General features: G+C 43.3%; 6 protein-coding genes, 1 long non-coding RNA gene and 4 other non-coding genes across 22 annotated transcripts; 8 read left to right on the forward strand and 3 right to left on the reverse strand.

Annotated features, from left to right (window-relative positions):
* The first annotated feature begins 61 nt into the window (after positions 1-61).
* LOC120444164 (probable ATP-dependent RNA helicase Dbp45A) lies at positions 62-2060 on the forward strand. 2 transcript variants are annotated; one of them, XM_039623746.2, is made up of 6 exons: positions 62-221; positions 277-818; positions 875-1041; positions 1105-1463; positions 1519-1672; positions 1736-2060. In XM_039623746.2, exons 1-6 carry the CDS (start codon positions 146-148, stop codon positions 2019-2021), a joined length of 1584 nt encoding a protein of 527 aa, XP_039479680.1. In that variant the 5' UTR covers positions 62-145; the 3' UTR covers positions 2022-2060. The 2 variants fall into 2 exon arrangements, with proteins under 2 accessions (XP_039479680.1, XP_039479681.1); XM_039623747.2 differs by having other exon boundaries at positions 893-1041.
* Positions 2005-4936, reverse strand: LOC120444165 (NAD kinase 2, mitochondrial). 8 transcript variants are annotated; one of them, XM_039623750.1, is made up of 7 exons: positions 4802-4930; positions 4079-4114; positions 3756-4002; positions 3054-3279; positions 2793-2999; positions 2333-2735; positions 2005-2260 (listed from the first exon to the last, which is right to left on the reverse strand). In XM_039623750.1, the coding sequence occupies exons 1-7, from the start codon at positions 4839-4841 to the stop codon at positions 2157-2159; spliced, it is 1263 nt and encodes a 420-aa protein (XP_039479684.1). In that variant the 5' UTR covers positions 4842-4930; the 3' UTR covers positions 2005-2156. The 8 variants fall into 8 exon arrangements, with proteins under 8 accessions (XP_039479684.1, XP_039479683.1, XP_039479682.1 ...); XM_039623749.1 differs by having other exon boundaries at positions 3054-3282; XM_039623748.1 differs by having other exon boundaries at positions 3054-3294.
* Positions 4873-6997, reverse strand: LOC120444167. 2 transcript variants are annotated; one of them, XM_039623757.2, is made up of 4 exons: positions 6839-6997; positions 6225-6775; positions 5814-6167; positions 4873-5651 (listed from the first exon to the last, which is right to left on the reverse strand). In XM_039623757.2, the coding sequence occupies exons 1-4, from the start codon at positions 6876-6878 to the stop codon at positions 5559-5561; spliced, it is 1038 nt and encodes a 345-aa protein (XP_039479691.1). In that variant the 5' UTR covers positions 6879-6997; the 3' UTR covers positions 4873-5558. The 2 variants fall into 2 exon arrangements, with proteins under 2 accessions (XP_039479691.1, XP_039479690.1); XM_039623756.1 differs by having other exon boundaries at positions 5814-6775.
* A 751-nt stretch (positions 6998-7748) lies between these two features.
* LOC120449665 lies at positions 7749-9873 on the forward strand. The gene is made up of 8 exons (XR_005616208.1): positions 7749-7856; positions 8095-8146; positions 8434-8486; positions 8675-8726; positions 8907-8974; positions 9224-9305; positions 9491-9550; positions 9795-9873. It is a non-coding gene; the product is annotated as an uncharacterized LOC120449665 (long non-coding RNA).
* LOC120444175 lies at positions 8525-8608 on the forward strand. Its single transcript, XR_005615641.1, has one exon. It is a non-coding gene; the product is annotated as a small nucleolar RNA Me28S-Gm3255 (small nucleolar RNA).
* Positions 8760-8838, forward strand: LOC120444177. Its single transcript, XR_005615643.1, has one exon. It is a non-coding gene; the product is annotated as a small nucleolar RNA Me28S-Am982 (small nucleolar RNA).
* Positions 9050-9129, forward strand: LOC120444176. The gene has a single exon (XR_005615642.1). It is a non-coding gene; the product is annotated as a small nucleolar RNA Me28S-Am982 (small nucleolar RNA).
* Positions 9342-9420, forward strand: LOC120444174. The gene has a single exon (XR_005615640.1). It is a non-coding gene; the product is annotated as a small nucleolar RNA Me28S-Gm3255 (small nucleolar RNA).
* On the reverse strand, positions 9858-11109 carry LOC120449656 (cytoplasmic tRNA 2-thiolation protein 1). The gene is made up of 3 exons (XM_039632256.1): positions 10960-11109; positions 10745-10902; positions 9858-10692 (listed from the first exon to the last, which is right to left on the reverse strand). The coding sequence occupies exons 1-3, from the start codon at positions 11005-11007 to the stop codon at positions 9867-9869; spliced, it is 1032 nt and encodes a 343-aa protein (XP_039488190.1). The 5' UTR covers positions 11008-11109; the 3' UTR covers positions 9858-9866.
* Positions 11105-15835, forward strand: LOC120449647 (tetratricopeptide repeat protein 37). Its single transcript, XM_039632243.1, has 13 exons — positions 11105-11238; positions 11294-11505; positions 11719-11911; positions 12067-12662; positions 12732-12809; positions 12870-13284; positions 13335-13517; positions 13574-13758; positions 13820-14608; positions 14670-15101; positions 15161-15335; positions 15394-15581; positions 15641-15835. Exons 1-13 carry the CDS (start codon positions 11146-11148, stop codon positions 15801-15803), a joined length of 3702 nt encoding a protein of 1233 aa, XP_039488177.1. The 5' UTR covers positions 11105-11145; the 3' UTR covers positions 15804-15835.
* An 80-nt stretch (positions 15836-15915) lies between these two features.
* Positions 15916-19424, forward strand: LOC120444617 (vang-like protein 1). Of its 3 annotated transcripts, XM_039624432.1 has the most exons (3): positions 15916-16499; positions 16561-16868; positions 17079-19424. In XM_039624432.1, the coding sequence occupies exons 1-3, from the start codon at positions 16259-16261 to the stop codon at positions 18063-18065; spliced, it is 1536 nt and encodes a 511-aa protein (XP_039480366.1). In that variant the 5' UTR covers positions 15916-16258; the 3' UTR covers positions 18066-19424. The 3 variants fall into 3 exon arrangements, with proteins under 3 accessions (XP_039480366.1, XP_039480348.1, XP_039480357.1); XM_039624414.1 differs by having other exon boundaries at positions 16561-19424; XM_039624423.1 differs by having other exon boundaries at positions 16564-19424.
* The last annotated feature ends 288 nt before the right edge of the window (positions 19425-19712 follow it).

Below are 19712 nucleotides of genomic sequence, written 5' to 3' on the forward strand. Positions count from 1 at the left end.
TAAGTAAAGGTACCCACCGATTCGCACAGATCAAAAAAAAAAACGTATCGATAACTATATACCCATACGGAATACTATTCTTTCATCACTAATATTAGCGCACGTTGTTTTCTTTTTTTAATTCGTTGTATTTTTATTTACCAAAATGCAACGAAAGGAGGCCAATCCTTTTCAGATCCTCGGCCTCCGGCCATGGTTGGTAAAGCAGTTGACCAAGTTGGGTAATGTCAAACCGGTCACTTGTTAAACCAAGTAATTAATCCAATGCGCTTTCAGGCCTGAAAGGAGCAACTCCAATCCAACAGAAATGCATTCCGGCGATATTGGCGGGGCAGGATTGCATCGGAGCTGCCAAGACGGGCTCGGGCAAGACTTTCGCCTTCGCCCTGCCCATTCTGGAGCGGTTAAGCGAAGAGCCAGTGAGCCATTTCGCCCTGGTGCTGACGCCCACGCACGAGTTGGCCTACCAAATATCCGAGCAATTTCTGGTAGCTGGACAAGCGATGGGGGTGCGCGTGTGCGTCGTCTCTGGCGGCACAGACCAAATGGTCGAAAGCCAGAAGCTTATGCAACGACCGCATATAGTGGTGGCCATGCCCGGCCGTCTCGCGGATCACCTCACCGGCTGCGACACCTTCTCCTTTGACAATCTGAAGTATTTGGTTGTTGACGAAGCGGATCGCATGCTGAACGGAGACTTTGACGAGAGCTTAGCTATTATCGAGCGTTGTTTACCCAAGACAAGGCAAAATCTCTTCTTTTCCGCAACCATGAAGGACTTCATGAAGGAGTCAAGCATATTTCCCATTGCCAGAGATGTAAGTTTCCTTACCACGCTATTGAATAGTACTCTTAGTTAGTTTTCCGAATCTAGTGCTTTGAATGGTCGCAGGACTCTGACGTGGCTACTGTGGACACTCTGGACCAGCGCTATCTGCTTTGCGCCGATTACGATCGCGACATGGTTTTAATAGAGGCACTGAGAAAGTACCGCGAGGAGAACGAAAACGCAAATGTCATGATCTTCACCAACACAAAAAAGTGAGTGTAGAATCAAAGGAAGAAAATACAAAAATTTAGTATAACGTTTTAATAACCATATAGGTACTGCCAGCTTCTCTCGATGACGCTAAAAAACATGGACATTGATAATGTTTGCTTGCATGGTTTCATGCGGCAAAAAGAGCGCGTGGCTGCTCTCAGTCGCTTCAAATCCAATCAAATACGTACTCTAATAGCTACGGATGTGGCCGCCAGAGGTCTGGATATACCCAGCGTCGAGCTGGTTATGAATCACATGCTTCCCCGGACACCCAAGGAGTACATTCATCGTGTGGGCAGAACAGCGAGAGCGGGCCGCAAGGGCATGTCCATCTCCATATTCCGCTTTCCACGCGATCTAGAGCTTTTGGGCGCTATCGAGGAGGAGATCAACACCAAACTCACAGAGCATCCCATCGATCGTAAGTTTTGTTAGAATTAGGGACACACAAACTAAATAACATTATTGTACTTTAGAGCGCATGGTGGAGAGGATCTTTATGCAAGTAAATGTCACGCGGCGTGAGTCTGAGATGCAATTAGATAATAACGATTTCGACGAGCGAGCGCAAAACTATAGGCGAAAGACATGGATTATGGAGGGAAAGGATCCCGACCAAATGGAAGCTCTGTAAGCAGTAGAAAATCCGCCTATTCTTTGTATTTCAAAACAAATTTTGCATCCGATCCACAGGTATCGCAAAAAGCAAAAGGATAAACTAAAGGAAATTCGCCGAAAGAGGAAACTGCAGCAGGCAGAGTCGGCAGCCAGCGAAGAAGGCAAAGCTCTCCTACAGGATGAACGCTTTAAGTCTGTAGACAGTGCGCGGTTTGAAAAAAAGGGAAAAGGACGAAGTAAAGCCACCCAAGGAGATACCACAACCAAACCACTAAAAAGGCTTAACAAAGGAAAACCAGTTGCCCAAAAGGGCAAAGCAAATATCAAAAAGTCAATGGGAAATCTAAAGCGTGATGTTTAAATATACTTTTACAAAATAACAAATTAACTTTTGAGCTTACACTGCTAAGTAGTTGCAAAATGCTTACTTAAATAATTTCATAAATTCAGACATGCTAGGGATAGATGACCAGGCACAAGGGGCGCATCACTGGATTCAGTCTAAAGCGATGGTCAGAAGGGCATCCTCTGGGTGAACCTCTAGCAAAGCCTTGGCGCCATCGTTAAAGGGGAACGAAATGCTGCCATCTATAACCAGGTCTGTGAAGATGTATGTAATTGCCATTGTTATTTATCATCGAACATTCCGAGTCTGAACGTGCAACTACTTACTGGCATCAATGCAATGCGACTTGACAAACACGGTCTGCACAAAATCGCGCTCCTTAAAAGTCTTTGGCGAAGGCCAGACGCCTACGCAGATTTGCTCCCGGATCGAATAGCAGAGGCGCGGGTCGTCTGGAGCGAACAGCAGGCCCTGGTTGTATCTCTGGGCGATCTCCTCTGCATTTTGGCGCATCATCATCACGTTCTTTGAATTGCCGTTCGGCAGGGAGCGTAACAGGTCGTCCACATCCCGGCTGGTGATGCGATTGATGCTGGTGTGCCAGGATGTTGATCCCGTTCCCGTGCTGACGCACAATCCGGAGCATTTGGTCTTGTTCACCATGTCCTGGTGGTCCAGCACCAGTTGCAAGTGGGACACTCGGGCCGATAGATGCTCACCAATAAATACCTAAGTACAATAATTGAAAAATTAATCAAGTCCAGTATAAAACCTAAATTGGCATACCTCGTTTAAAGCCAAGTAAGGAAGTACGCGTTTCATCTTGGCCTTGTACTTGTAGGCCATATCCTGGTCCATCATTTCGGGTGCAGTGCTGACCTGCTCCATCTTGACCTCCGTATGCCGGAAAAGGTCAGTTGGCTCCGGAATCTTGCCATTGCTACCCAGCATCGTAGTCCGCACCCGCGAGCGATGCATCCACTTGAAATCGCCCTGAAAGGAATTTGTATATTTATTTAATGCACTCAGAGAAGCTGCACGACTTACGCTCTTGATGCGGGAGACGGCGTCGGCCGGATTATCCGAGTAGTGCTTGGGCAGCATGAGTCGACCCTCCGAGTGAAGCGGATCCGAGTTGAAGCCCACGATCGGCGTCTTCTGCTGGCTGAGCGCGAAGAGCGGACTGGCGCGTCCGGCAGAGAGAAGGAAAGTGCCATCGCCGCCCACCGGCACGATTACGTCCGCCCAGCTCATGACGTCCTTGCTCAACGAGCTTCTAAATTCAAGTCTGCTCGTTTAGTAAAGTCAACACACAGGGCGAGGGGCCGCATAAGAGACACGAAGTGTGTGAAGATGGTGGAGATCAATTGTAGTGGGTAGTAGTCACAAATCGAAGATACATATAGGATATAGTATGTGACGAAGTGACGAGACAGAGAACACAATATTGGGAGCAGTGATTGGAGGCCTGGCGGTATGGATATCTGGTTACATATCGTCATAGAAAGAATCTCATTTAAAGCCATGAAATCTTCCACTTTTGGTAGTTACCAAAGGTGGTAGTTACCAAAGACATTATTATAGACGATAGTTTGAGATCCAATTGATGAGAAAATATTTAGGTTTAATGTACCCTTGTAAAGAATCAAATGACGCATTATTTGACCACATGTACCCAGGGCCTCCACCCAGTTTAAGCAGCATTCCGATCACTGAATTGGAGGACAACATGGGACTGTGTGTACGCACCTGCTGGACAATTTCACCTCGCAGCCAACGTCCTGAAAACTCTGCACGACCCGCCGCTCGAAGTCCTTGTGCACCTTGTGCAGGTGCAGGACCATCTCCACGTCGGTGCCCCGGTCACGTAGCTTTTGCTGGAGCTGATCCGGAGACAGTTCCGGGTGGCGTAGCTGCTCAAACTCATAGCGGGACAACTTGGTGACGACCAGGGCCCGCTTAAGCTTGAAGTTGGTCGGCGTATACTTTGCGTACTCTGTTCAAACAATTGCAAGGGAAAGACCTCGTTAGTCCGATCAATGTTTGGTCCTTGTCAGGGAAATTTACTCAACCCCTCAGGAACAATCTTCCTGCCGTTTTGGAGCATCCTACGACCGAAATCAATGTGTAATTTACAAGGTTTTAATGGAATTTTCCCGGAACAGCTGATTAACAATACAGTGCCTGAGAAAAGTATTTTTCCTCCGAAACGTTTAGTGGAAAATTTTGTATTTTCGTTTTTGTACCAATAAAATTTTGTTTAGTGTTTCTTAATGTTTATTTTACGTACATGCCATAGGTGAGTTTATATACCACGCAACACAACATATTTATTATATATATAGATAGGTGGATTAAAATCACAATTTTTAAAGAAACAGTCAAATCCAGTAAACCAGTACTTTAATTTTGTTTTTTAATTAGTTTTATAATTAATATGATTTTTTCAGGGCTTAAAATAAAGAAAAAAGTGTGTTTTAGATTGATCCGAAAACCAAAATACATATTTGGGTTAATATCCACCTTTTGACGGAATAACTTCGTCAGCCAGTGTGCATGGGGAAAGTTCAACATGACAAAGAATTTGGCGAAAAAGTGTTTACTGATAATATACGGCTTGGTCAGCGTCAGATGCGATAAAGGCTGTCAAGGCGAGCCTACGATCTTGCGATATAGTATTAGTTTACACATGCCTAAGGCTGATAATTAAGGCGGCAACGAAAACACAGATAGCAGATGTGTGTAAAACACCTCAAATTGTGCCATTTCAAGTCTGAAAACCCAAGCATCCTTACCTTTGGAAAACTGTTGGAGTAACTGCTTCGACTTCAACATGCTGAGCACTACCAAAGACGAACAACGCACATTTAGAGTACTGCGTTAAGTTTATTTTGTAATCTTCGAGAAAATCGTTTAGGAAAAATATGTTTTACAAAGAACTAAATGAAAAGAATCGATGGCTCTTTCTTCAGTTGGCCATTTCTGACTGCATTTGCCCAAACTACGAAATATCTACATAAGTGTCCGTTTTACGTTCGACAAGGCACAAAACATAGGTTGAAGGTAGTGTTTAGCACTATCCGTGGTTACGATCACTACTAACTATCCCGCTATCCGATCCCGATGATCATTTTCACGTCCGCTCTCTGGCAGCTTAGCAGATTAACTGATTATTACTCTCTGGCACATCGGTTATGTATATAAAATCGCCTTCGCTGTAAATTTATCGCCGTTTGTTTCTATTTTCGTCCGCTTTCGCTTCTCACATCTCGTTCGTCCGTGTGTACTTCTTGTTGTGCATTACTGATAAGCGGCGAAGCCTTTTCTTATCAGCCGAAATATGTGTTCTATATAAAAAAAGCAGACGGCGACTATTCACCCCTGGCATTCACAGGCCCCCGTCGAAATATTCTTCTTCTTGCCTGCGTCGACTTACAATTCGCACAGAAAGTGCCCGCCAATCCGACGAATTTAAATTTAAACATGAGCTGCTTGCTACTTAACAATAACTTATTTCGATAAGTCCTCTAAGTATAACTTGGTGTCGGTTGTCTAGTTAAAACGCTGCTGTACGTCCCTTCCATTAAGTTCAGGAAATGCGACACTTTGGAATTCCTGAACCGGCCCGTTCATCCAGTCGAAGTTCTTAAAAAGGAAATCGTAGACATATTTAAAATTGGGTAAGATAAATCATGGGCAAACGTTTAAAGCTACAGTTTGTATGTTAGAAATAATAAAATATTTTTGTATATTTCCAACGAAGATCTTTCTTTCATATCTCTATTTTAAGATGATTTCGAATATTACCTTGAAAGAGTCACAGGAGTCTCCCTGGTTGTTTTGCTGGGCAACGCTCTTTAGTAAGAGCATCACGTTATGGGCCATTTTACTGACTTTCATGCTCTCAGAATCAACTGAGGCGGATTCCAGACCAGTCTGCGGCTTATGAATATCCTGCGTTTCTCCAGCTAATATATCCTTTGAGATATCCGTGTAACGCGTGATGGTTTCACAGGGCAAACGGTTCTTGACACGATTATCCGGCATAAGGGACACCGATTCGATTAAAGAGCCGATCGAGCTGGAGGCGCTCCAGTCGTAGGTGTCAGGACAAATGTTGATGGTCCTGTTACGCAGATCACTGGGTGCCTGGTGGGTATACTGAAAGTGATTGTTTATATTCATTAGTATGTCAGTTTGTTGATTGGCATGGTTTACTTGACTGCTTAAGGCATTGTAGGCGGTGCGTAGGCTCTGCTCCTTGGAGCTCTGAGCTTCGTGCTGACGACGATGGAATTTGTGGCGATTATGGAGATTGTACTGATGGTTGCGCCTTTGGTTTATATTATTATGGAGTCGAGAGCCATCTCTCAGATCAAGTCGCGACTTAACGTGACCACGTGCCTGGTGATTGGGAGATAGTGGATCTGCTTCTGATGGCCGATTGACGTTGTTACCATACACACGCCCCAATGCGCAGCTTTGTGAGGCCTCCGAGCTGAGGGAGTCCTGCTCCCAGTACATCTTATCAAAGTCATTTATTTCAAACTTAATTTGCTCGACATTAGTATCGATCTCATTGGCGCCATTTTCTTGACAAATGGGTCCCTGGAAATCTTTATCTTCAACGTAGTCGTCGCCACTTTGATCCAGATTCATGTAGGAGCGCAAGTGCCCCGCCTGGCGTTTACCGCCCTTGGAGTCGGCATTACCTGAGTATCGGGGCGGTATTTTGGGTTTTGGCACTACGCACTGTTTGTAGTAGTCATCTGCCGGTTTAAAAAACGATTATTTTGAGGGTAATCGGAATTGGAGAAGACATCCTTACGCACCCAAAGGCAGCATGACTCCGGGTGCATTAAAATCGGTCATAGTGCTCTTTCCACACGCAATTAAGCCTAAAATATAAAAACACTTAACAAGTAAAGCTCAGTGCCGCCTCAGTCTCGCCTGTGAGAAAAACAGTTACAATAGTCGCGCTGCAGAGCTGCAATAGCAACTATCGAATATTACCACCGAGATCAATCGAAGTAAAATTTTAATATGAAGCAGTGTTTCTAAGCAGTGTGGCACCCTGCAAACAGACCAGTGTTGCCAACTTTCCAAGACCTGAAATGGGTAAATCACGGTTCAGAAAGAGCTGAAACCGTCAAAAACAATTTAATATAGATACAAAAATAGCTAAACTCCCAGAATAGTGGTTTCATCTATATCTGCATAGTTTGCGTTTTCATTTCTATAGCTTTGGTTAGTTCCAATAAGTTTTAGGTAATTTGGAGGACCTATATAACTGTGGAAATATTTATTTTCTCTGCGCAAACCATATTTGTAAAAATTACAAAACTATATTTATCAATTATCAATTTATAATTATCAATTTATAAATAAAGCATACAAATTACCTTATGTGCAATAATGAGTTTAAGGTACCAAGATGAATTCTGTTCCTCAGTTTTGTTTTAACTTTATTCATTTGGCTGAATATACGGTATGCATTGGACCATGGCAGTGTCAATAGTTTTATCGCAAAAGATGCCAATTGCAGAAATCTGTAATTGCCTGCTGCATCCTTGTAATTTAAAACATTATTATTAAGAATTACCGCTAGCCGCTAGATTGAAATTTTTCCTGCATTTCGCAAATGAAAAACGCCAGAACTAACGGGAAAATAGCTAAATTGACATTGAAACAGACCGAAAAGGTTGGCGTTAAGCGTTTTAGTATTTTGGGAAGTACAAGCTACGTGCACACTGCACCCTCAATCGCCACTAACTTCACTGGTTTCCTTTCACTTTATTAAAGAACGTGGAGAGAACATCACCGCGTTGTATACGATAACTAATTAAAAATGTAAGTAATTGAGATATGTTAGGCAGTTAGCAAATGCAGCGAATATAACTGCGAATCGAGTTCTATAGGCTTGTTTGCAGAACTCAATGTTGCAAGATTAATTTGTGATGCGCAGGGAAATGCACTTCACCGATTGCAACTGAAATTGCAGTCACGTGGTCGAGAATCCATTGCAGTCTCAACAAATTAACAACTTAATAAGAACGTTTTCTAACCGATGCATTTGCTTGTATTGCAGGTGAACAATTGATATCTGGGTGCTGCGTTTAGGCGCTGGCAAGATTGAATAGGTAAGTTACATGATACCCGTATATATATTAAATATAGATATGTGCTTATTAAGCAATATATATAAATATATTCATGCGAGCACGAGTCGCTGGTGTAAAGAAACTACTACTTTAGCTAGTGCTTTTTACTTGCTCGTAGAAAAATGTGCTTTGCCCAAGCATAACCCAAATTTTCAATACCCGAGTTTGCGGTGCATATTATTTTCGTAAAGCCGACAGTTTTAAACCTCTCAACTAGTTATGTTTAGTATTTGTAAAGGTGCTTATCCAAAATTCTATTTTTTCAGAATCAAAATGGAGTCATGTACAACACGTGTTTTCTGGCAGAGATCGGCACACGGTAATAATTCACTCTAAATCTTAATAATAGGCTAGCTCAATTATCTGATGATTTGTTTTCTATTTTCTGACATCTCTTATGAACCGTTGTGATTCAAATCAGTTATAACAAATTCTGACACTTTCTATTCTACTAAAATTATTTATTTTTTGCGGCCGACACTTATAAAACTTATCTTTTACTTGCAGATAGTTCATTCGGCATAGCTACGGATTATTATTGAAGTTCTCATTGTAAATGGTAATTTTTCTTAATTTATGAACACTAGTTCAAATTTCGTGATGAATGACACTTACACCATCTTTCGACTGAAAACATTTTGATGCTATACAAGTTTTTACTGAATTTTAAACGCTATATAAAATCTCTGATTAAAAGTTTGTTTTACATATGAATAATCCAATTATATTTTAATTGCAGTTCATTACAACGCGCAATGGGTGCAACAAATTCTGTGACAAACAAGGCCTACAAACCCAATTAATAAGGTAATTCGTGGTTTAAAAATGATTATAATATTGTATGGAGCTAGTTTAATTTTAAGTAAATTTGGTCATCTTATTGTGTTGTGATGAATGAAACTTACACCATCTTTCGACTGAAAAATGTTATGATGCTATACAAGTTTTCACTGAAATACCTTTTATAATATTCTTGTTTACTTACGTATTTGCTTTGATTTAAAAACACCTGTTTTGGCTTTTTGTAACCAATTAATTTTTGTATTTTTTATGCAGGGCTTTCTCTACTGCTATCTTCTTCACTACCAATTTTCACGATGGATGGCTCAGAGACGTATCGGATCTCTCTATTGAAAAGGTACATTTTATCGACCTCTAAAAAAGCACCTAATATGTTATGATGCTTTAAAATTTTCTGACATCTCTAATGAACCGTTGTGATTCCAAATATTTCTTTATAATTAACTGATAATTTTAAAATCGATAAATCAATTGGGCTTTATTTAAACGCCATTCTTATTTGTATTGTTTTTCTTTTTACAGGTGTGAAAGCAGTAAAAAAAAAATACAATGGTTAATTTATAAAGGCGTTTATCCAGAAAGGTTAGTACTCCAGAAATGCTGTTTATCGGAAATGAAGACTTCAATGATGATCACTTAAACCATTCACAGACACCATATAAAGGTCAAGCGCTGACAATCTTCTTCAATATTCTTTTGGAGATAGGGAGTCATGTTTGACTGGTTATGGGCCCTGGTTAAAAACTTGGCACTGAGCATCGTAATGCATTATAAAATTAATGAATTGCTTGGGGCATTAAACTTATTTTTGCTCTTCTCTTTTCAGGTTGGGTACCTTGGATGAAGAAAAATTATAATCTTGTGGAACTATGAATAAATAAAAACTCAATTTGTGTTGTTAAAAATCGTTTTTTACTAAATGTGCTCGTTCGCGAAGGGCTAGTTCCTGGTCCTGCTGGGCAATCATTCGCTCACCTTTCGACTTCTTGCCTATTCCTAGCTTCGGCAAACCCCTATTAAGACCCTCGAGAAGGACACATGCCTTGCAGGGCTGCTGCGAGGAAACAAACCCACATCGGGTGCAGGTGCCACGCTCAGGCTTCTTTACGGTGTCCTTGAAGCGAAGTTGTTCCCCGGAGTAGATGATGTCCATTATAACCGAAGGTCGCACCTTCTCCAGATCCTTGAGAAACGCTCTGGCGTGGCCGCGATACGCATTGGGGGCGAATACGCACTCAGTTGAGAAGTAGACCAGCTTCTTGTAGTGGGCGTACATTACGATTTCCTTCTCGTAGCTGTATTTAAGAGGCTTCACTCGGGGAATGGTATCCTCGCCACCGCCGGTGCGGATGCTCGTGCAGCGTCGCAGGCGCGCCGTGTCTCCACGGAGCACGTTCATCAAGACAGTCTCTGCAATGTCATCTGCATTGTGGCCCGTGGCTATGCTGTCTACGCCCAACAGCTTGGCCCCTCTATCCAAGGCCTGTCGGCGGAAGACTCCGCAAAACGTGCAGTTGTTAGAACGACCGATCTGGGCAACAATACGGTCCATGGTCCAACCGTAGAGCTCCTCGTACGACAGAATCTTTAGGGGCATCTGGTAGTCGTCACGGTTCTGTTTCACGGTCTCCAAACTGTCATCCCGATAGCCAGTGATGCCCTCGTCTATTGAAAGAAGCACCAGTTCCAGACCGTAATTATGGCGTTCGTTCAGTAATTTTAAGCTGAGAGGCACTGAGATTAGAGAGGTGGGATGGGGGAAATGATACAACATACACGTGGGCCAGAACCGTGGAATCTTTGCCTCCACTGGCCGCTACGGCCACCTTCTCGCCAAGTCGAAACAAGTTGCTGGAGTAGATTGTGTGATGAATCTCTGCCTCAAAGGCGGCAAAGAAGCACTCCTTGCACAGAGCATCGCCGGTTTTGGGGCGCTTTGTGAAAAACATCATTAATAGGATTTATTATAGGAGGTTTAGCTTATGAATTACCTTTAAAACAGCGCGATTTCCGCACTGAGACTTGCAGCTTATGGGCATTTTCACTCACATTTAATTTACAATTTACTCCGCACCAGCTGTTGCATCTTATGCAGCAGTGACCAACACTGGTCTTAGACAAAATCGTATTACCCAGCACTTTTTGAAATAGATGAAAGATAAACATTTATATTTACAATGAGCGCCGGAAAAGAGTCAAAAGCCTTGATCAAGGACATCCGGGAGACCTTAAAGCTGGGGAAGCATGCGGAGGCCATACCCAAGTGCCAAGTGACGTCACTATAGGACATACCAATTACGCATCATCCTAATGCCTTTATTGCAGCGCTTGTTGAAATCGGAGCCCAAAAATGCCATGGGCTACTTGTTGCTCGGCGCAGCCTACCAGAATATCGACAAGGTGGAGGCGGCCAAGAACCTGAGACAGTGCATCAGTTTCACAGAGGGACCGGCCACCGTCGCGCTCCTCGGACTTGCCAACTGCGCGCCCAGCAGCGAGCTGCCTGAAATCTATGATCAGTTGGCTGACCTGCAACCGTAAGAATCTGGTGATGACTCTGTCTTGGAGTGACATACATGTAGTACAGGAAAAACTGATTTATTCGCATCCTGTACTAAAACTACACGTGTGTGGATTATTTAAGATAATAAATCACTGGTTGTTTGTTCGTACTAGCGACTCTAAATCTTTCCATCGTCCCATATAGTCACAAAATAACTACTAAACTAACCTCTACTTTACATTTTTAGAGAACAATCCTTAGACTGGTTGGAAAAGCTTTTTAACTTGGCCTCGGACTCAAATGTGGCTCCTTTCTGCTTCACAGTACTGAAAACGAGAGTAAAGGACCAACAGAATAAAAATTTTACTAAAATTCAGGAGTATCTAGGACGCATTTGGATTTCAAACGACTTCGAAATTGTACCTGAAGATACTCAGCTTGTATGTTACCTTTTCATTTATTTATTTAAGCAAACTTAAGGTTGCAATATAAAGCATAATAATTTATACAATCACTAGCATCAATACCTACAGCCTACAGCTCAATACCTTTTTATAAATTAGTGCCTAACGACTAATTACACTTTTTTTTTTAGTACAAAACGACTATAGAAGCTCTGCTGCAGTCCTCCGAACACAGTGCAAAGAATGTGGTTTACAAGCGCTACCTGAAATGGCTTTACAAGAAGCAGGATTATGAGACATGTGTGCGGCACGCCTGCAACATGACCGAATCACATCCCAAAGATGTATACGGCTTCGAGTGGATATGCAAGACCTACTGTGAGCACCACGAACAATCCGAAAAAGTGCTTTGGCAACAGGAGCTGAGGCAGCCCATTCAGGAGTACGCTGAGCAGCTTCTGGAGCTTAATCCTAACTCTAACTTGGCTTTGTTGGTGAAAGCCCTGGAACTTTTTGCTGAAGGGCAGCTTGTCGCATCGAGACAGTTGGCATTGCTGGCGCAGAAAAGTCATCCTACATACAAAGAAACGCTGGAGTTGCTGGCGCGTATCAACATGGAGCTGGGCGCATACAAGTTGGCCCTTCAGCTGTGGCAAGAGATTGGTCAGAAAAACGACGCTTACGCTCTGTGTTTATCGCACGAAAAGTGTGTATCAAAACTAAAAGAAGCCGTCACGATTTTACAAACGCTAGAGAATTCCGAGGGCAATATAAGGTCTTTGGCTCGGTGAGCTATTGATATGAAAAAAATAACTGCTTAATTTGTATGCTTAAAAAGATTTTAAATAATTTGCAGGTGCTTCTTCAAGCTGGGTGAACTGCAGCTGCTGAAAGATTTGCATTTGGATGATCTGTCTAAAGCCGAGTTTGTTTTGTAAGTGAAACATCAACAAATTGAGGAAGTCATTTCCATCCTTGTCATACGTTATACCAGAACCCCAACTGAAGCTCTGCAAGTAATTGGTAACTGTGAGACCTTTGAGGCGCATCTACTTCGGTGCAAGCTGCATTTGGCGATGAAAAACTACTCAGACGCTTTAAACTGTGTGTTGAAGGCTACGCGACTGCGACCGCACTTTGCCGAGTGCTTCGACTTTCTGGGCAGGCTGTACCCGCTAGCCACTGGGGATTTCTCACGAGCTCGTAAGTGCTACGAGAAGTGCATAAACCTTAATCCCTTAGCTGAGGAAGCTGTCGATGCTTTGAGCTATATCTACCAGGAACTGGGCGAGGAGGAACTAAACGAGACACTGCTGTTAAACACATTGAGCCATTTGGCCACCGATGAATCAATTCGATTGCAGTACAAGCTTGGCTTGCATTTCTTGCATGTAAAGAAGTGGGACAACGTAAGAAATTAATGATCATTGTAAAATCCTACTTAACATATTTATTGCAGGCAATCCAATGCTTTCGTATTGCCATTAAGAATGACTCCCGTTGCATTATCTACTGGGAGTCATTGGGTGATGCTTATGCGGCACGTGGTTCTTACAACTCGGCCATTCGAGTCTTTCAAAAGATCCTTGAACTATCCCCGGATAATAATTATGCCCTGCTTCAGATAGCCTTAGTAAAAACGGTGCTACATCCCAAAATAATGAACATAACAGAAATAAATTGTACCACATTTTATAGACAATACGCATGTACACTGAATCTATTGAAGATTTCGATACGCTGCTAAATCGGAATCCTAGTTACCTGCCCGGACTTCGAGGTGCTGCTGAGGCGCATATTGGCATTGCGAATAGTTTGAAGAGCCAGAATTTGTACGGAAGGTCTAAGGAGCATTTCCAATTGGCTGTGGGACACCTTCAAAGGTATAGGTTCAGCCAACAAAATTGTAAATCTGCTGTTAAATGTTATCCATATTCCTTACAGCGCCTTTCTCCAGCCGGAAGCTCAAGGCATGGTTTGGCTATGGCGCCTCTCGGCAAGTATTTTTGTTCAGACAGCCCAGTTTCCGCACTCGTTGGCCAACTTGGATGTCGCTGGAAACCTAGCCAAGCGCGAGGAACCCATTGCGTTTCTGTCACAAAAAGATCTTCTACAGCTTGCTCAGCGCTTCTACTTGTGCGCTTTAAAACTAAAGCAGAATACCTACCTGTGGTACGAGCTTTCGTTGGCCAGCTACTACAGTGCCATTCTCATACCCGAGAACGCAAGAAGCCACTTAGAGACAGCGACTAAGGCTTGCAAAATGGCCATTAAGGAGCGTAGCAATCGATGGCAAAATTGGAATCTTCTCGGAGTGATCAACATGCACTCCGAATATGAGAACTTGCCATTGGCCCAGCACTGTTTTATTCAGGCTGTGGAACTAGAAAGAAAGTGCTACACAGCGTGGACCAATCTCGGAGTGCTTTATATTAAACTAAAAGAAGTGCGATTGGCCAATGAGGCCTTTACAAGAGCCCAACAATCAAGTCCAGTGTACACCAACGCTTGGATTGGTCAAGCAATGGTGGCGGAGTCAATTGGGGATCGCGAGGAAGCCTTTGACCTGTTTCGTCACTGCCAGCAGTTTGATTATCATCCGGAGGCGGCTCTGGGTTTCGCGCATTGGGTGTGCGAAATGCTGTCGGATCCTGGATCTCGGAACAAGCCGCACATTAAGCACGCCATCGGCCACATGTACGGTGATGTTTATGCACTAGATGCCATCAATTGGTAAGTATTATAGTAAAGTTCTCTCTCTTAAATCCAACTAATGATATTCAATACACTTTAGGTACGTGCAAAGTGAGGAGTCGGATGCAAATGCAGCATCGCTTTCGTTCCAGGGATTCCTCTACGCCCGGAAAAAGCTATATCAACAAGCAATCGAAGCTTTCACTCGGGCGTGTAAGTTGTGCGAGCCTGGGGCGGATCGTGACAAGCTGTACACAAATCTGGGATACCTGTATTTGAAAATAGACCAGCCGGAGCAGGCGGCACAAGCCCTAAACACTGTTGCTCATGCCACATTTAAGCCGGTCATAGGCCTGGCCCAGGCATATTACCGATCTGGTCAGTTGCAGGAATCCTACTCCATTTACAACTCCGTTCTAAGCAACGTGGTTGGCCATGACGATGACAAAGCAGCTACCATCCTTGTGGCTATGGCCTCCATGATCTACGCCTTCCAGGGCGAAGCAGACACCAAAACTCTACTTTATCAGTGGTTTGTATTGGAATACTTGTTTTGTATTCAACATTTCTAACGCTATACTTTTTAAAAAGTGTCTTATTGAAGGAAGTGCCCATTCAGGCGTTATACTCAGCCCTTGCTCTAGGCATACTTCATAGAGATAATGAGTTGACCCTAACGATAATGACGGAGCTGAATGCGTACGCTTTTAAGGAGGAGTATTGTGCCGACATATCCTATTTAAGGGCTTACTACATCCTGATAAATGTTTGTTGAAAGTGGTGAATGTTGTGGTTCTACAAGATTAATACTATTATTTTTTTAGGAGGGTGCTAGAAGAGCGTTGTGCTATCTACAGTCTCGTATCCGAATGTTTCCTCATTCCAGAAGTCTTCGAAATGTCTTGCTGAAGTTTCTTCTTGATTATTTCTTTGATGACCAATCCTACCGAATGGCTACTTCCAATATGGGTCTAATAGCTCTTGCTCTGGGACACACTATTCAACAAAATAGGTAAGACTATGGGATTTCTAAACAATATATATTTCTATACCGATTTTATTTATATTTAGCATCTTGGCCAGCGAAGAGGCACTGACTACTATATATGCCAGTCAAGCAGTTTCTCCAGTAAACAAGAACTGCTCCATGAAGTTGTTGCAACGCGCTATACGGCTGAATCCAACTGACCAGCGAGCCAGGCAATTACTTTCCGTCATGATTGCCAATACATGATATTGTTCAACAAAATAAAATAAATAATAATCTTTTAAATTTTTATTTGTGTTTGAACCGCCAGACTAATAGTGTTCGAAAACACTAAGGGTAATGTGACCATGTCGCTTTTTGTGTTGCAGTGGTCACACTGCGTCGAGGGTGAAGCCAAGACCACGAAAAGTGAATAAAAAGCGAAAAATGTGCGTGAAATAGTCAAATAGCGTATAAAATAGCAATGCAAGACACCAAAAGTGACAATGTGCCGCACAACTATCAATAGATAAAGCTCAAACTCGCCGTTAGGCTATGCACTGCTCTCTGCATACCTGCGTATGAAAAAACTGCGGCCGCCGCAATTACAGTTAGACACTAAAATAGCTGCACGTCCAGGTTGCAAGGTGAATTGGGGCACGTATCTTTGGGTGCAGGAGATTCGGAAACGGGCATAGCCAACGCGCGTTAGCCCAATTGCAATGGAAAACGAATCCGTCAAGTCTGAACACAGTGGACGCTCCAGACGCTCGCGGAATCACAATAACAACGGCGGAGGGGGAGGTGGTGGTGGCAGTGGCGGAGGAGGCAGTGTCAACAACGGCTACCATAGGGAGCGGGATCGCTCCAGACATTCCCACCGCAGCACACACTCCTCAAAGTCGGGCAAGGGATTTCAGCGGGGCGACATGGCACCTTACCAGACTAGCGTTAATATGACAGGTGAGTTAAATGGTTCTAGTAGTCAAAGAAAACCATTTAACCCAGTTTTTTTGGGCACAAGAAGACGGCAGCCACGATGGCCAGGAAGTCATCGAGGTGCAAATCCTTCCACAGGACGAGAACTGGGGCGAGAACACTACCGCCGTTACCGGAAACACCTCGGAGCAAAGCATCTCTATGGAGGACATCAACAACATGTGGCATCGTGAGAGCGACAAGGGTTTCGGATTTGCGTGCCGCCGATACGTGGAGTCTAGCTTTTACTTTCTGCTGGGATGTGGAGCGTTTTTCTCGCCAGTGGCAATGGTGGTGATGCCGTATGTGGGCTTCTTCCCGTCGGCATTTGATCACCCGGAAATAACGCAGACGGTGCGTACCCAGCTGCTGGCCTGCAGTGAGCAGTGTAAGGGCCAACTGGTTTCGCTGGCCGCCCGACTGCTGCTTCTGGCCATCGGTCTGTGGGCATTGTTCATGCGACGTACATCGGCCACCATGCCACGTATTTTCCTGTATCGCGCACTTGTCCTCCTTCTTGTCACCATCTGCACGTTTGCTTACTGGCTTTTCTACATCGTGCAGGTCACAAACGGGGCGAAGATCGTTGTGGAGACGGGCGGCGATGCCGTGGACTACAAGTCACTGGTGGGCTATGCCACAAACTTTGTGGACACTCTGCTATTTATTCACTATGTGGCCGTGGTGCTACTGGAGCTGCGACACCAGCAGCCCAGCTACTACATCAAGATCATTCGCTCTCCGGACGGAGTTTCGCGCTCCTACATGCTGGGCCAGCTGAGCATCCAAAGGGCGGCTGTGTGGGTGCTGCAGCACTACTATGTGGATTTCCCTATATTTAACCCATACCTAGAGCGCATCCCTATATCGGTCTCCAAATCGCAGCGGAACAAGATATCGAACAGTTTCAAGTACTACGAAGTGGATGGGGTGAGCAACTCGCAACAGCAAAGCCAGAGTCGAGCCGTTCTAGCAGCCAATGCCCGTCGCCGGGACTCCTCTCACAACGAGCGCTTTTACGAAGAGCACGAGTACGAACGTCGTGTAAAGAAGCGGCGTGCCCGTCTCATAACTGCAGCCGAGGAGGCCTTCACCCACATCAAACGCATTCATAACGAACCAGCTCCGGCACTGCCGCTCGATCCGCAGGAGGCTGCCTCGGCAGTTTTTCCCTCGATGGCCAGGGCTCTGCAAAAATACCTACGGGTTACGCGGCAACAGCCGCGGCATACATTTGAGAGCATACTAAAGCATCTGGCACACTGCTTAAAGCATGATCTATCCCCCCGAGCCTTCTTGGAACCGTATTTGACCGAGTCTCCGGTGATGCAGAGCGAGAAGGAACGGCGCTGGGTGCAGTCGTGGTCTCTGATCTGCGACGAGATCGTCTCCCGACCGATTGGCAACGAATGCACGTTTCAATTAATTCAAAACGATGTCTCTCTTATGGTCACTGTACACAAGCTGCCACACTTCAACCTGGCCGAGGAGGTTGTGGATCCCAAAAGCAACAAATTTGTTCTTAAGTTGAATTCTGAGACATCCGTATGACACCACCACAACGCCCCTCCGATCAACACGCCCACTCACAGCAATCAGACGCAATCGTCCTATTTGCATGTGTTTGTCTGATAATCCCAAGTAATAATTCCTTCACTTACTTTCCAATAGTTTTTCAGCCTGATCGATGACTTACTTGTGAGAACTGCCATCAGGGTAATTTAATTCTATGAAACACCATAACCAATCAAACTATGCAATCAAAATTACTTATGTATGAATTAGATGAGTATTTTTAGATCGATCAAATCCTCGAATTTTAAAACAAACATGTTGAAAGGTTAGAATTGAAAAGGTTTTGTAAACCCATATTTCTAGGCAGGCCCCAGTTGCTAAATGTTTATCTTGTAACAAATGATAAGATGAGAAGACAACGCACTTATCAGCGCTGAACTCAAACTTATGACCGGTATATCAACAAACAATACTCAAAAGCCCAGTGTATGATCCTTAACTGACGCGAACATATCACACCCTTTGAAAAGCAAACATGACTTACAAGTTCCCAAAGTATTAATTATAAGAATGATGGTTTGGCTTGCAGAACCGCGAACTCTTAGATGCAGCTCTTTTATATACATTTTTTATTTTAGAAAATATGTTTAGTGTCAAGTTGGGCTTGCTCGTCTCGGAATATCTAAAAATTTTACCCGATATTTGTGACGCGTTAGCCTTATCGCTTGCCTTAAGATGAATGGAGTGAGCTTAGGCGAACCCATGGAATTTTAGCTAGGACTCGGACTTGCGCTGAAAGTGCATTTGCCACTTTTGACGCGACTTAATGAGATTTTAAACACGCACATTTTAAGCCGAAACCGAATAGTCCTAACTCTTCTGCCACAAAGTTGAGAAACGACAAAACTATAACTCGAATGCAACTGATGACAAATACATAATATAAGCGAAGACTGCCTGAATATGCATTTTATACACACAAATTGCCAACAGCCACTAGCAGGTGTATGTACTAACCTGTGCATAGCAACCGCATATATACAAAAACTGGTGTATTTTTAGAGACAAAATTATAGTGATAAGGACCCGAATTCGTATTCGAACATATGTACGTTCCAGTGAACCCAATCTATACATATATGATATATACCTATTTACAAAACTACTTAGAAACTTTTGCTTGAGGTTTGATTTTATTTTCGTTTTCTAGCTAAATGTCTTCTGTCGAAGCCCTTTTATATTGCAATTATCTAGCAATTACTTAAAGCAATTGAAAAACCAACCTAAGCATACCATTTATACATTTACTCTTGAACTGTAACTGTTTTAATTGTAATTAGCATATAAAAACCACATGCCGTAAATAAATTAAACCCACTTCTTTAACAGCTTTAATGGAATTGTTTGTTCTATCTCGAAGTTGTTCCGTTGACGCAAATTGAGGAAATGCGCACGTAATTAATTCATTCATAGGGGTCTTTTGAAAGTCTGAAAGTGAGCTTATCAGCTCCCGATTAATAAGCAGTTCCTAAAGTGATTAATAAGCCAAGTGGTTTACCATATTGTACAGAAGTATAATATATGAGTAGATTTAATCGCCAATCAATCAGTTTTAAGTTCTGTGTATCACTGCCACTCGAATTTTCATGATGAGAGTATTAAGTTCATATAATACAATTGGAG

This window comes from Drosophila santomea, chromosome 2L, assembly GCF_016746245.2.
Source record: "Drosophila santomea strain STO CAGO 1482 chromosome 2L, Prin_Dsan_1.1, whole genome shotgun sequence".
NCBI lineage: Eukaryota > Metazoa > Arthropoda > Insecta > Diptera > Drosophilidae > Drosophila > Drosophila santomea.